This window comes from Oreochromis niloticus, linkage group LG2, assembly GCF_001858045.2.
Source record: "Oreochromis niloticus isolate F11D_XX linkage group LG2, O_niloticus_UMD_NMBU, whole genome shotgun sequence".
Taxonomy (NCBI): Eukaryota; Metazoa; Chordata; class Actinopteri; order Cichliformes; family Cichlidae; genus Oreochromis; species Oreochromis niloticus.
Window position 1 is genome coordinate 18,486,915 of NC_031966.2, and position 16,011 is coordinate 18,502,925.

Consider the following 16,011-nt stretch of genomic DNA (forward strand, 5'->3'; position numbering starts at 1 on the left):
ACAAACGGTAAAACCAACGGGGCAACGATCAGTCAAGGAAACTTTATAAAGTGTTTATATAACTTCAAAAAATTAAGCACAGTCGCAAACACACTTAGGAGATATATGTAAGCACGGGAAGTAATGTTTATGGTTTATGGGTTTTACGTGAGAACTAACACGAATTCCAAATAAAGATCAGGGCTGTATTTCCTAAATACGTAATTGGTTTAGGGTTGTTGTTGTTGTTTTACCATTAATTAATACATGATTATAAATATGTGCCGTGCATTATATAAATATGATAGCAATATTAAAGCATTTCTGTTCGCAGATCTTTATTATTTTTTTTTAGCGTAACGCCCATTCCAAGTCATGTGTGCTACATCGACCAATGGGAGGTGGACAGTGAATTTAAAAACGACTCGCGGTAGCAGCTGTACAAGTTTTCGCACCAAAACAAGTTTGTGATCTGAGAGCAGCTAGCGGCGACTATCACAGAGGACTGAGGTAACGTTAGTGTTAACGGTCTGTTAAAGCAAATGCTAACTTTATTAGCAGCGACGGTAAGTTTATTAAATGGCGAAGACTCTTTGTCAATAACGCGAGCTAGCGTGCTAGCTAGTTAGCTCACTAAAGCAACATTTTGATTCCGTATCCCCTTCTTGTTTTAAGACTACCTCAAAATCAACCTTTCCTGCTCAGCAGAAGTTTTACTGGTTATGGTGGAAGTGTTTTGTTTAACTTAACTAAACTTACTATGTGTTGCTGTTTGGCATCCAATAACATCAGTTTATACTCGTATGTATTTGCATAAACTGGAGAGAGATGGATTCACTCATTTCCTTAATGAGTTTACCCGTGACAGAACACTACATCTAGTGTTAATCGATGCTATATTATTTCTACTTTATCAAATAAAATTCTCACATTTTTTTTCCTTTAAAAAGAAAAGCCGCTAGGAGGCAGCACTCTTTAGTTTGATTGGAAAAATGCTTTGAGTTTTCGTTTTTTCAATCATATAGTTAAAAGGGTCCGCCGGAGCTCTGCAGTTACTTGAAATTTAATTTAAATAACAAATTGTCTCAAAGTGTCTTGTTGGTTTTCTCTTTGGGCTGCTCAATTTTAAAGACCACCACAACAATCTCAGTATCCCTGTCATGCTCCCCTGTCACACCAACCCTCTGCATGTCCTTCACTACATCATGACTCTTCTTTGTAGTCTTATTTTTGCATCCTGCCGGGCAGCTCCATATTCAACCTTTCTATACATTCATCCCTCGTCTACACGTATCCAAACCATCTCAGCCTTGCCTCTAACTTTGACTCCATTGTTCCATCTGAGCTGACCCTCTGATATACTCATTTGGTCCTGTCCATCCAGATCACTTCCAGTGGGGGAAAATAACTCTGACACCTCCTTTACAGTGAACTAAAAATAAAATAAATTGACTAGTTTTACCACTTTGTTTTGATCTTTTTCAGTGCTTTACTTTCCAAATTCATTCCAGTTTGCAGACCTTTATTTGTTTCAGGTTGAATTATAATTGCATTAGAAACAATCTGCTGCAATTGGTTGGAAGTTTAGAGGGAGATGAATGAATCTGATGTATGTTTCAGTACCTCAGGGTCACCTCAACTCTAACTATAAGCTTTAGAAAAAGGATTTACACCTAACTTTTAACAGTAGAGCTGTTGTCAGTTTCCTGACCCCAAGGTAGAAGCTGGTTTAGTACGAGCAGGCTGAAGGCACTGCCTCCCATTCTACTTCTGGAAGCTCTAGGAACTGAAAGTAAGCCTGCACTCAGAGTAAAGTGATTTGTGGAAATGTGGTGCTAAGAGGTCTTTAAGGTATGAGTAGAAGCATATTATGTTTGCTGCAACAATGCTGTAGCCTGTAATGCTGCCAAACGTGCCATTAGTTGCAGCACTGTATTCATAAAAGGCTACTGAACTGAAAGCAGTTTGCTACCAGGAGCTGATGCTCACCCAACTCTTTACTTAGGAAAGTCCCATTCTCACACATACAAATGCTGATTGTATTCAGTTTAGTACTATATGACAAAAGCAAGAAAAGGACTAGCCTGTTAAGAGGTACTCTTTGCTGTATTGTGTTAAATGCTGCTATAGAAATTCTCTCCCTATATAAAGTGTTGCAGTAGCCAATGTCGTCTTGTTTTCAGATGGCGAATATAATCTTTGCAGAGCGGGAAAATGCAGGTCTCCATGCACCTACACAGAAAATGAGGCAGCGGCTTCAGTCTGCTCCAGGTATGAAAATTGTCTTTGGTCAACTTTTTTTTTTTTTTTTTTCTCCTTTCAAATTTCTTCTCTTGAAACGCTGATAACATTTGCATGGATGCCACATTAACTTTTTTGTCTCTGCATTCAGAGAAACTAGTCAAATCTCCTACAAAAACATTCAGCACCCCTCTGCCATCTGGACGGAAGGCTTTTGGCTGCCTTAACGTAAAAGTCTCGACCCCTGCCATCGGCAAACAAGAGAAGAAACTCTTAAAACAGGTTGGACACTATAATTAATCAAGTATACACTAAATGCTTGGCTGTATTCTGACTCATTTGATTTTTCTCTGCCACAGCCACCAGTTTGCCTTGAGGAAACCAAAGTCAAAAATGCACCTCAAGCCAATGTGGAGTATCCAGAAACTGAGAAGTTGTTCTCTTATGACCCACTAGGTAACTGATGCTATAAGTTGTAATGGTTAAGCTCTGCTTGGTGTTTATTCTAAAAGGGCAAAAACAGTATGGCAGAATTTGGAAAGTTGCTGCATATTTGACCCGTCAACTTAAAGCTGCATTTAAAATGCTGCTGCACTGTAGCACAAGTTTATGCTTTCATTTGAAGCTAATTTTTGATTTGGTCAAGTAATCGGAAGGTTTGCCTCAAACTTGTGAAATCAAAATATGATTCAGGTATACTTGAATAAGGCCGTGATGTGGCTTTTTAAAATTAGTTTTTAATCAAGGTTAAATGACTCTTTTTAATTTTTTTTATTTTTTATTTTTTTATAAATAAGACCAAAGAAAGAAGCTGTTGACTGAGGCAATTCTAGTAGTGAAAACATGACATTGTATTCATGAATTGACAACACATATACAAATGTAGGGAGACATATACAGGGCTCTAGAGTGCAACCAGTTTGGTTGCACATGTATCCTAATTTCTCAATGGTGCAACTAAAAAAAGGTGAGTACCCTAGGCCCAATAGAAGTGGACGTAGCTGTGGGTAATGAGGAAAAAAATGAAAAGAACAATTGATAACTTTCATGAAGTTATGGCCTGATCAGTCTGAAATTCATAGCCCGTGCTCTGACACGGAGCCATCAACCTCTCAGGTTATGTCTAACACTAGTCCAGAGACAGCATCAGATAATTAGCCAAATCCAATCAACTGAGCCAGAGCCCACTGAAAGTAAAATGGGGAAAGTGTATACATTTCGAAGAGAGTGGCTTGACCGTTTCCCTGGCTGAAATACAGAAAAGCTGGCAACATGATGCAGTGCATTTACTGTCGTGAGTGTGGAAAGACCATGGCCAGCAATGCTGAATTTGGAGTTGACCATCTGAGGGGCATTTGACTGCAATGAAAGATGGTCCATAAGATATCAAGCTGTTCAGTTTGAAGCCTTTGAGGCACTTTTAATTTAGATTTTCTTGTTATTTAAAATATCTTGAAGTTTTAAGTTTAAATTTCAGCTCAGTGAAGCACTTTAAGTACAAGCACTTGTTCGTTAACTTATCTTTCCTGTAGAACCATGCTCCAAATGAAGAACTTTGTGTTGACAAGATTGTTAGTTAATATTTACAAATCAATATTGTCTGTATGGGCAGCAATTTAAAAAAAAAAAAAAAAAAAAAAAATAGAAGAAAAAAAGTGAACATGTAAAACTCCAGTGTTAAGTGATGCGGTTGAAAAATTTGGGTGCACCTAAGGAAAAAAGTTGGGTGCACCAGTGCAACTGTGGCAAAAAGTTAGTCTAGAGCCCTGGGCATAGAAAAGTTTATATACCTATGAGAAGCACCTTGAAGAAACTGATTTTGGATAGATTTCAACCACTTGTCCCATCTTGTGATAGAAGTATTAGCTTGCAACCATAACAAAATGGTAAAATCGTTCAATTTTATGAATCTCCTCAACAACCTTTCCTTGTTTTCTATTTGCATTTCCAGAGTACTTGAAGTATGACGCACCTGAAGACTTGATTCCTCTAAGTAAACTTGCCTTACCTGGACTCGCCTGTTTCTCACAAGTACCTGATATGTGTGAGGATGACTTTGAAGAGCTGGCACCACTTCCAAACCCACCACCTGTGATTTTGAAACATTCAGGTATCAACTTTTGGTCAGGGGCAAAGAACCATATTTCAAGCACCTGGTTTAATGCAAAGAACCACTGCAGTGGTTAAAATCATAAACGTGCATTACTATGGGAGCTCAAGTTTATGGTGATTTAAAAATCTGAATATTGCTGCACTGTAACAAAGCAGCTTTATAAGGTTTAGTTCACCTAAATGAGTCCTTCTACATCGAATCCTAGCTTCTTTTTTCTTCCTTTTTTTTTTTTTTTTTAACACAAAAAAGACCTAACTTTAAGATGTTCTGCAGCCACACTAGTGCTTAGTCTGAAGATCACAATCACTGATTCATTGGAGTGTAAGCTCCACTATATTTCCTAAACACTTCTAGTGAGTGAAATGTTGTCCTCTAAAATCTGTCCCTGAACTAACAAGGAAGTTCAGTATACCAGGATATCTTTGTTATCAAGTTTCACTTTCTCCAACATCAACAGCTATTAGTCTAAACGGTCATACAAAGGGTTTCCCAGTCTGGCTGTGAGCATGTTCTCATGAAAGAGGTGGCATTGTCAGAATGTGGTCAACCTGAAACACAGATAAGTCTGCTGGCTGCAGAGCAACTGATTTTGCAGGGAAAGATAAAACTAAAGTGGGTGGGGGTGGAGATTAAGCGCACAGTACAGGTTGAAAGCTACACAGGTGTGAGATTAAACCCTGAATGTGTTGAGTACTTCTGGTCAGTAATCCCTGATTTAGTCTACTGCAGGAAATCTGTCATAACTTGCAACATAACTGGAAACGCCTTTCAACCATACACTGTAGCCTTCAACATAATTTGGTCATTGCAGGTTAGGTCAGCCTGAGGTGTAGTTGCATTTCTCGGGAGGTGTACATCGGGTTACGTGAAAGGCTATGATGCAGGCTTAAAAGGGGTTTGTGGTCAAGTCCTAAGTAACGCATGGATTTCCCGCAGTAGTCTAAATCGGACAAGACTGAAATGATTGCTTTATTACAGCCAGGAAGGAAAGGTGAGAATAATAAATGCCAGTTAAGATGAACAGTATCACGGCTGTCTTTAAGGCTTGGCAGAACTTAACAGACTGCAACTGTTTTTTTTATTAAATTAATGTTTAGATGTGCACAAGATGGCTTAGTCTCTGTAGCAGCTCTGGTGTTGAACAGTCTGAAAAGATGAATGGAAGTAAGAACTGAATTTGATTAACATTAGGTGTCCTTTTCTTAGGATCACTGTTTATAGAACAATATAAAATGGTTTTTAGCCAAAAAAACGGTAACTGAGGAATCAGTTTTAATCCTAAGAACCTGTGACAAATGCAGATTCTTATTAGAGGTCTAAGGTGTCTTCCAGGAATGGTGATGACTTTCCAGAGAACTTGCTACAGACCTAACCTGCTCTACAGCGCAAGTCACTATGGTGACATAACACAAAACTCGGGGCTCAAATCATGCCTTAGGGAATAGGGCTGGGCTTTGTGTAGTACAATGGAGGAACAAGGAAAGAAATGTGGCTGTACAGTTCATTTTCACTTCAAATAATGCTGGAGATGCATTGATTTTAGGTTTTTGTTTTTACACTTAAATACATTTTGCCTCCCTTACCTGTGCAAAATTGATGACTTGAACCGAATACCAGCCTCAGACATCAGTAAACGCTACATCTGTCAGCAGGGCCAGTATTCCCCAACATAAAATTAGGTCGATGATACAAGTGCATTCCTAAGCTATGATTCAGGAGCCTTTGGGAAATAGGACTAATGCATTTCTCGTCAGTGTCACCCCTGGTCTCTTTTGTCCCTCACTCTAAAACAGGGTTTTCCCAGAGGTTTATTCCTGGAAAGCAGTTTAATTCCTATCATCTCATCATTTTGGTTCTGTCTTGCAGTATGGCGTACCCTGTGATGGCTGCTAACTGCAAGAGTAGAAACAAATTTAAATTCTGTTCCATCCTAGCAGATTAAATCTTCCCAACTCTGACAAGTGCACCTAGTGTCAAGAAATCTCACCTCAAAAATGGTTAAAAGTACACACCAGCACGAAAGTGACAGCTGCCACTATAAACACTCTGGAATGAGACATTACAAACATGGCATTTTTATGTGGCCCTCAATTTGGCACTCTGCTTTCTCAATTTCACAACCTCTGCTCTAATGGGTTAGATGTACAATTTAGGACTTTGGGATTTATAAATGGTATCCAGCACTCAAATAAAACCACTGTTATTAAGCAACTGTAATTGTATCCTTTGCATCTGAAGCACAAGTTGGAATCTCCTGGTATAATTAACTACAGGTATCATTAACTTCCCTGTATCTCTCTGCAGATTGCAGTGCGGAGCTGGATGCCTTTCTTCAGACTCTCGAGGAGCTAACAGTGGAGCTTCCTCCAGAACCTGATACTGATTAAAGTTGTGTTTTTGTTTTATCTGCTTTTAATTGAAATAAAGTTGTTTTTCAATCATGCCTGCTGTGTTTTTTGTGCTGGAGCTGCACTTTCTAATTGGTGACTGGCCAGGAAAGTATTCCCTATATTACTTCCTGCTTTTAAAGTCCATCGGTGGTCATGTGAGGGTTTCCCGCTATTGGGAGATGAGTGGACTTTGTCTCGGTTCCTCCTGCAAGACGAAGAATAATTTGTGCTTCGTGTGTAGCTTTTTTGGGGGATGAACGGTTAAAATTACTCGTGACGTGTTACGTGATTTTTAGATCACCTACTGGGTGGCGCACCTGAGGAGTCGGTGTGTGCGGTTTGAGCGCAGAACAGGTAAGTGGCAGCAGTTTAAGACGGAAACTTAAGAGTAGGTTTGGCTTCTTAACATGGCAAAATGAGGAACTTGTGTGTTCGCCAATAATCGCGTTAGCTGAAATGTTTTAAAGAGCTTTTTCCTCCCTTACACAGGGGACAGAGTTCAGTCAAGCGGAGGAAATGGTTTCATGTCTATAATTTGACATATCTTCGGGGTGTTGTCTAAATAAAAAGGAAATAGCCTTGAACTCTGCAGAAGAATTCAGACGACATGCTTGGGCGCAGCTCGGATGACGCTGTGTCTGAACCAGCTGTCAGCAATACCGACGCCCACGGCGGCAGGGGGTCTAAAAAGGGCACCGTTGTGGAGCGATTGTCCAGATACGGCATGCAGGTCATGCCCATGCCAGTGCCCGGGAGTTTCCAGCGTAGGACGAGGCTGCAGAGGCAGCAAGAAGTCTGTGACAGCGTCGCTCCGGAGAGGGAGTCGATCACACCCGCTATGCGTAAAAAGTACCTGAAGGAGCTGCTTCTCGGGAACTCGTCCAACAGCGGGTTTAGCAGCGTGCTGTCCTTGCAGAGCTACAGCCGCTCCGGCGAGGAGGACACGGACTGGGCTTTGTATCCGATGGAGCACGCGTGGATGCTCTCAGCGGTGGAGGGCAGCTATGAAATCATCATGGATTTTATCTCAGAGGACCCCCAGCTATTAACCAGGAGGGATTTCATCAGCGGCTACTCTGTCCTGCATTGGCTGGCCAAGAGGGGACAGGACGAGACTCTGATCAAAGTTTTGCGCCATGCACAAAGCGAGGGCATCCCCGTGAACGTGAACCTGAAGGGCAGCGGTGGGCTCACGCCTCTGCACCTCGCCAGCATGCACAGTCAGTACATGGTCATCAAGCTGCTGGTCGGAGCTTTCAATGCCAACGTGAACGTAATGGACTACAACGGAAAGAGGCCCTGGCAGTATCTGAGGGAAAACGCCCCGCCGGAGATGAAGGAGCTGCTGGGGGCCTGGGATGAAGAGCACAGCTGGGGATGTACGCAAAACGTCAACAAGAACGGCAACAACAACTGTGCTGGCGCAGTGAACTTGACCGCATGTGACGAGGATGATGTTGTGGAGGCAGAGGAAGTGAAGCACTTTGACCGGACTAAGAGGAGAAGCGGCTGGAGGTTTGGGTCTCTAAAAAAGCTGCTGCCCTCCTTTCCTTCTTTACTTGGAAGCAAAACATGAGTGGGGGGTGACACATACTTTCCAATATGTGCATCATCACTCCACTATTTTTGTTAGTTTCAGAAGGGGTCGTGAACTCAATGAAAGGCTAGTTTTTAGGTAATGTTGACTATTCAAGCGGTAAAGATCAAGCTAAATGTTAAGGCAGCAAGAATGTCCAGTTTTTCCAAGTATGCTTTCCAGAATCAAAATACTCACTTATATTGGTGGATGTGCTTCACTCATCCAAGACAAGCAGTGTTTACAAGATGACTGATTTCTAAACACATTTCAGTAAAATAGCCAAACTTGATAAGTGAAAGGAATTTATTCCACACAAACTTTAAAGTGTTATTTTGTCTTTCATAAGCTGCTTTTAATAGACTTTTTCTGCTTCCTGGCCAGACTCATTTGCGCTACTTGTGTCAACTCTAATATTAGTAATTGGCTGTGTAGGAGCTTTCCCTGCAGTGTGTGATCTCTGAAATCATTTTTTCATAGTTTATCCTGCTGCTCGATGAGGCTTCCTTTAATACCTCTGGTATTTAGTCCAAAGACTACAACGTCAGAACTCAAATCCACACTAAACTGCAAGTGAACAGTTTTCCATGAAACTGTGATTCATAAGTGTTAGCTGTGTGGTTAAACACAAACCCCTTTCAGTCCAAGTGCTTTTTGCAGAGCTGTGTCAGCATGGCCGCTCTTACATATTTGATTTTCCTGAGAAAAGTAAACACTTTGGGGGAGAGAAAAAGACACCATTTCACGTTTGATCAATGATCTTTTATTGTCAAACACGAGTATAACCAGAGTATCTGTACAAAATAATTCCTGCTCCAGATAACATGGCTTGTCCCCTGCAGTCAGTCCAGCAGCTGGAGTTCCTGGCAGATGTTGTGATGCTGGGATCCACAGAGCCTCATGTTTACAGGCCAAGCTTGGTCCTCCTCCAGTGTCTCCTCTTGGAGTTGTACCTAAAATGAAAGAACAAAAAATAAACCTGTCAGGAGAAAAACACTGAGATTCTGATGTTGGCAAACTATTAAACTGTCACACTGTCAAACCCTGAGTGGAAAGAATTAAAATCTCTCTGTACAAAAACATGGCTAACATTATCTCTGTTGCTGATCTTTAAACTTGCTGTCAAACTGCAAATAAACTGAATTTTTGGGGGGAGCTTATTGTAGCGGGAAAAACAAACACCGGTGTAGCTGATAAATGTGATTTTTGTACAACCTGCCACCGTGGAACACTTAATGGATTACTAATTGCACCTCCCCATGTGCTTTTCCTAATAAATGTATGCCTCTACATTTACTTTGGTAAGTTCCTTTGAATTGGTCTGCGGCAGGTCATCATTTATTTGTGTGCAAATTGAGGGTACGCAACTAAAGTTTTCTTAAAAGTCAAACTCACAGACAGTATAAAACATGGAACAATGCTTCAGGTACTGCAAAGTGAAGCCAAGTGCCTTAAACCTGCAATCCTTTAAATGACCACAAGGGGAGCACTCTTCTGGTCACAAGAAGTCTAGAAGTCTTCTCAAACTCAAGACAAGCTTCTGTGACCTCAGTAAAACCTTGCAAGATTGCGTTATGGGCTTAACTACCAGTCTCAGATCACATTAAAAGCTTGTTATTTGTGGTCTCTTTTTTGTTTTAAGTCAAAGGAGGATCATCCAATGTTCATTGGGTAAGGATTTGTCCATCGCAAATCATTGGGTAATGAGAACATAGTCTCCCATGGTGTCAGATCTCTTGCATCACATGAGCTTTCAAAACACCAACATGGTTTTACAACAATTTAAGTGGTCGAAACCATATAAATAGTAGCTTTAACAGTCTCTATTGAGTGGTGAGAGCTTTCTTAATAATGCTCCACACCAAGGAAATATTCAAATGAATCGTTGGTTCACAGGTTCAGAGTATGCAAAGTTGTTTATGTGCGTCTAGTTTCAGATTCTCCAGCACAGCACGTACATTGTGTATTGTTCAGTGTGGTAACTATTATTGTAAGTCAATACAAAGCCCTATACTGATTTAGTGAATTTAAATTCCCCTTTGAAGAGATCATTAGAAATACTGTCACTTTTTACAGGCACTAAATCACTGCAGTATTCATGGCAATCATGGCATCCACAGAGTTTATACAAGATGACGGAGCCAAAGAAAAGCAGATCGGTCATTAGTGTTCGGCTACAGAGTTTCCTCACCACCGGCACAGCGAGTGAGAGAACAAGCTCTGCAGCAGAAACATGCTCTCAGCAGGGTTAATGACAGCACTCCACTGTAACTAAGTGCTGCAATTGCAGACCTGCTTTACATGAGATGAAGTTCCTCCCTGCAATTACACTCAGGTGCGTCAGCACTTCCTGATAACACGTGCAGCTCAGCAATGAAATTGAGTGTTGACAGGCCATTTAAACAGACACTCAGCTTCACTAAGATTTGAGCCATCTGTGGACCACCTCATCGCAATGCTGACATCACAAAAACCTGAAATTAGGGAGTTCTTTCCAAATTAATCTATCATCCCTGCAGTACCCTTAACAACCCTCACGGTGGAATAACTGATTTACACCTTTAAGGAAATTTCATAAGCACAAATGTTTTCGACACCAAATTTACAAGTTAAATTCAAAACCACTGCAACAAGGGGAAAAGAGGCTTAAAGGCGTCACTGATGATATACACTGTGCTAAAAATATTAGAAATGCAGTGTGATATGAAAGTTCACCAACAACATCGGCTACATCACTTATTGCTGCACCAGCTACAGCAGCCTCAACAGGATCATTAGAAGCTTCAGAGATACATTCATTTTGCAATGGCTGCATTATGCATTAAAATGCTACAATAAAATTAATCTAGCATTGAATGGGACTACAGTGAATTATCATTATTTATTTATTTACAGAATATTAAATATATTCACACACTTATACTCTTTCCACAGCAAAACTAAATCATTTAATTTAAGGGTAATATTAACTAGAAACCTTCTCTCCTTAAACTGCAATGAGGCCACACTTCATGCAAAAGTATTCAAATCTCTCCTCTCCCCTTGCCTGCCTTATGACTGGATTACAGAGAACTGATGAATTCACAAATGGAAAATAAAGGAAGCAGGGATGTGCAGGACACAATCAAATGATTACATTGACTGACAAAGCTGTTGATGTGGACAGCAAGGAGTCCTAAAAAAGGTATAAAACCTAAAAAAGTGATTGGCCCTTTTTCCATTAGTACCTACTCTGATCAGGGTGACTCGTTTTCCATAACAGCACCACCTAATATGTGTGGGGTTGTTTGCTGGACCCTGGCGAAGTACGCATTAAAAAAGTACCTGGTATCAGGTACTATGACCTAATGGAAAACCCTGAAAACCAGCTGACCCGAATAGGTTCTAATGGAACTGATGTTACTGAAACGTTCTTTCAATCTGGTCTGACCGACTGCTGATTGGGAACAAATAAGCATGTTTATGCTTGAGGTGAGAAGGAGGCGGCAGAGGATTCCAGTGGTGGGGGAGACATGATGAAAATAAATATACTAATCTTAAATGGTCATATGCAGCTTGAAAGAATGTTTGAAACTAGAGACTTTGCAGCATTTAAAAAATAAAAATAAAAAAAATAAAAATCAGCTTTCCCCTTTCTGTCTTGGTTCTCATCAGCCTGCAGCACTGAACAGAGATGGATTACATGATTACAATAACGTATACAAATGTGGGAACCCGTATACCGTCAGCTCTCGGCCTTACAAGATGCACAGGCCAGGTAAAATCAGTCATGGTAAGCTCACCTGATCTTGTTGCCGGTCTTCATTCTGATCCACTGAGGAATCGGCCTGTTCTGTTTCTGCTTCTTGGCGAGGAAGCGCTTGATTCTGAAAGTCTTGTGGGACGACTGGAAGACGTAAAAGACACCGTATTAACACAATCATTAAAAACACCAAGTCTATACATCTTTAACCAAATGCTTCTGGTTTAAAACTAATTTTTTTAAAGCTTTCATTGCTAAATTGAACAAGCTGGCCGCTAGCATGCGCAGAACCACGGTACCGGCTAGCATCACTGAGCACTTTTAATATGCTCCATCTCATTTTTTTCGTATAACATACACATTGTTATTGTGACATTAATTTTAGTTTTAAATGCTTAAGGTTTCGGGGGACTTTAATAAGCCCTGCTAGCTCGGATGTTTGTAGATTTTCTATTTACCATTTTGTCCACAGTCCTTTCCCCACTATGGCGGTGGTCGAAAAGAACGAGAGAAGTGACGCCACGGCTTTTTGACCAATAGGCGTCCAAAAAACTGTTCGACGTCCTACAAACAGCGACACCAACAAGTCACTGGAGGAAGTACATGTCATAGTTTTAACGGTTTGCCTTTCTCATTCAAGAGATAGTTAACACAGAGCCGGAGCCTTGAACTAAGAAACAGGATTACTGACTTCAGGGTTTTTTAGTTTTACTAAGTAGTCACTTCACACCAATATGGTCACAATACCTGAAAGATTTCTAGGTTTTTCAGAGCATCTAAAGCATCTAAAGTCTTTGAGTACCATAGCTGAAGTGATCAAGAAACACAAAATCACAGGAGTTACTTTATTTCTGATATACTTTCCAGTTTTTAACTTTTTGTTCTCTATAAAACCTCAATATATGATTATAAAGCAGAGTACCTGCTTTAAAAAAATAGTCTAGGTTTTAGTCATTACTTGACTTTCTTCTTCTTCTTTTACATGGTCTCTTTAGGGGTTGCCATAGCAGCTCATCTGCCTCCGTCTCATCTTATTCTTAGCATACTCCTCAGCAGGCCAGACTTCTAACAGGAGTACACTGGAATCCATCCTGATAAGCGTTGAACCAGTGTGGTATGGTATCCCAGCTGCACTCATGAAAGATCTTCACCAAGTGGTGAAAATGGCACAGCACATTGTTGAGATGAAGCTCCCACATCTGGACTCCATTTGTGCCATCATCATAGAGAGAAAAGGCAGGCAGACAGTATCACTAAGGACAGTACACACCCCATACATTCTGTAGTTGAATCTCTGCCACCTGGCCAGCTCTTCAGAAAGATCGATCATTCACGACATCCACAAATCTTTTCCGTGGTCCTCCATGTTTCCTTCTGCCTGGCACCTCCACATTCAAGATTCTATGCCCAGTATATCCACTATCCCTCTCTGCACATGTCCAAACAATCTCAGACTTGCCTCTCTAACTTTGTCTCCAAACAGCCTGACCTGAGCTGTCCCTCTGATATACTCATTTCTAATCTTGTCCATCCTTGTCACTCCCAATGAAAATCTTCAACTCTGTCACCTCCAGCTTTGCAGGTTTCACTTCCACCTTCTAAACCTTCCCTTTCACTCTTGCTGTGATCCTTCTATCAGAAATTAACCCTGACACGTCTCCATCCATTCCACCCTGGCTCCACCCTCTTCCACACCTCTCTTGTGCACTGGATGGTTAATCCATTCTTCTCTTACTCTCATTTGCCAGATTCCCCGTTGTTTTAATGGCAATTTTTTTTTCAGTTTTTCTTCCTGGTTTCAGTTTCAATAGACATACTACATGCTTTCAGCCTGCACTGTGTTATTATAAAAAGTTATATTTTCTTTTGTAATATGAGCCACAATGCTGCCAGCAGACATGTCCCTGTTTGTGTTTGGTCATATTCCGCCATCTCCACCTCTTTCATGTGAAAGTGTCATTGTGAGATTGGGAGTGGATGACTGCCTTTGTGTCATTGCCTAGCCTGATGGCTGCTGTTGTTAGCCTCAGTGAAGCCATAGTGCTGGCCTCAGGTGTCTATACTCAGTAAACCACAGACAACATAATACAGACACTTGTCACTCACCAAATCCTAAGTTGAATTTTAGAGAAGAAACAGAAAAAAACAGAAGTAGGAGCATAACTACAAGTGGAAAAAAGGAGTTTTATTTATATTTTTATTTATTTTGCTATGCTACAGTGGAAGTCATTGTGAATGCCATGGTAATTTGAGCTTTTAATGATTTCTTGATTTGTTTCCAAGGTAGAAATATTGTACAGCATCTTTAATGATCTTAAAAAACAAGAATTGGGTGCACGGGTTTGAATTTATTTTTTTTCACTAATCCTGAAGTATGTCTATTCCCCACTAATATTAAGTTAAATGTCCTTTAGCAAGTTACATCTCGAGCAAATGCTTCTGGCATTACTCTGGCTGGACATTTGATTACTCTTCTTAGGAGAATTGATAGAGTTCACTTAAATTGATTGGTTTCCTGGCTTTTAAGCATAGTCCATAAATTCTCAATAGAGCTGAGGCCCAGAAGCTTAATGTTATCCTGATTTTTCCATTCCAAAATGAATATTGATGCGTGTTTGGAATTATGGTCCTCTTGGAGCAGAAATCCCAATTCCTGTTTTTTTTTTTAAAGTTATTAAAGTCGTTATGCTGTACAATCACTCCACCCTGGAAAAAGAAACAGCTCAAGAAATAATCAAAAGCCCAAAATTACCTCGACAATTATGACCACAATGAGCGAAGCCAACTTCTGACTTCTCTTCTTCTTCACTGTGATATTAATCCTCTAAGTTTTCTCTGCCCTCTCTGTTGTCTCTGCATCTGACTGCCGCTTTGCCTCATTTACTGCTGAAAAATTCTCAGTTCCAACTGAACTGCACCATTAAATGAGTGTTTGTTTGCAGTACCAATGACAACACCACCTGTTTGAAAGAGCACCAAAGCAGTCTTGACAGTTGATTCAATACAGGCATCCTGTCTGTCACGTCTCTTTGTTGCTGTTAACATCTGCCGCTGGTCTGGTTTGTTATAATGTCCACTTAACAGTTCATACGTGTAATTAGTTTTGAGACACTTGCTGCATTAATTTGTGTACAATAGAGGACCAGTTTGTGATATTTTTTTCCACAGGTTGGAAGCACCTTGGTTCTGTTTGCGTTTTCTTTTTAAGTAGCAGGCATTAGCCTTTACATCTCCTGCTCTTTGTTGTTCTTTTTTCTTTTCAAATCCTCCTTATCCCATTTAAAGATTGTAATTTTGCCTTCACCTGCTTCCATCTGGTAATAACTTTGTTTCTGTTCTATTTCTATAGAAATGGGGAGCATTCAACAAATAAATACAATCATGAAGAAAAATAAGATAAACAAAGAAAATCCAGTGTAACACTACAGAATGGATTGTTGTTGTCTAACCATTTTAATTGCACTAGTCTGGTTTTATTTCAGTCCCTGGGCTCCTGCAGGGTCATTTATAGGCGCACTACTTTCTCCTTTTTCCGCCCCTTTTCACACACCTCATATAAAGCTCCGATACTAGACAGGTGAGCTGAAATAATATGAATCCAGCTGGAAACAACACATTATGCTGCTGTAAGTGTAACAATAGGACTTCCTTCTAGTTCGTACACCGTGCATAATAGCACCTCTCTGGCTGAAGTGAACATGAAGGGAAGAAGGAAAGAAGCCGAAGCATATTCTCACCTGAGCCTTTCAGTCATGTCATGTCACTAACCCACAGTTTGAAGTTCAGCTTTAGAAAAAGAAACACCCAAAGAAAAACTGCTGCTGTAGCATTACCTCCAAGTGCTGCCGCTTCGCTTTTATCCCTGCTTCCGGCTGCTGATGTCCACAGTGAAGTCACCTTTTTTTTTTTTCCCATGCAAATCAGTTTCATTTAAATGTTTCACGGCAAACAGTGTTGTTATGTTCCAGGT

At 40.5% G+C, this 16,011-nt stretch overlaps 3 protein-coding genes and 1 non-coding gene across 4 annotated transcripts; 2 read left to right on the top strand and 2 right to left on the bottom strand.

Moving 5' to 3' along the window:
* The first annotated feature begins 334 nt into the window (after nt 1-334).
* On the top strand, nt 335-6,776 carry pttg1 (PTTG1 regulator of sister chromatid separation, securin). The gene is made up of 6 exons (XM_003445196.4): nt 335-489; nt 2,163-2,250; nt 2,372-2,502; nt 2,580-2,676; nt 4,172-4,330; nt 6,638-6,776. The coding sequence occupies exons 2-6, from the start codon at nt 2,163-2,165 to the stop codon at nt 6,718-6,720; spliced, it is 558 nt and encodes a 185-aa protein (XP_003445244.1). The 5' UTR covers nt 335-489; the 3' UTR covers nt 6,721-6,776.
* Nucleotides 6,777-6,882: 106 nt separating this feature from the next.
* Nucleotides 6,883-9,258, top strand: sowahd (sosondowah ankyrin repeat domain family d). The gene is made up of 2 exons (XM_005467398.4): nt 6,883-7,077; nt 7,213-9,258. The coding sequence occupies exon 2, from the start codon at nt 7,331-7,333 to the stop codon at nt 8,297-8,299; it is 969 nt and encodes a 322-aa protein (XP_005467455.1). The 5' UTR covers nt 6,883-7,077; nt 7,213-7,330; the 3' UTR covers nt 8,300-9,258.
* rpl39 (ribosomal protein L39) lies at nt 9,040-12,623 on the bottom strand. Its single transcript, XM_013271327.2, has 3 exons — nt 12,500-12,623; nt 12,082-12,185; nt 9,040-9,252 (listed from the first exon to the last, which is right to left on the bottom strand). Exons 1-3 carry the CDS (start codon nt 12,500-12,502, stop codon nt 9,204-9,206), a joined length of 156 nt encoding a protein of 51 aa, XP_013126781.1. The 5' UTR covers nt 12,503-12,623; the 3' UTR covers nt 9,040-9,203.
* LOC112842507 (small nucleolar RNA SNORA69) lies at nt 10,464-10,598 on the bottom strand. Its single transcript, XR_003214308.1, has one exon. It is a non-coding gene; the product is annotated as a small nucleolar RNA SNORA69 (small nucleolar RNA).
* Nucleotides 12,624-16,011: the final 3,388 nt, after the last annotated feature.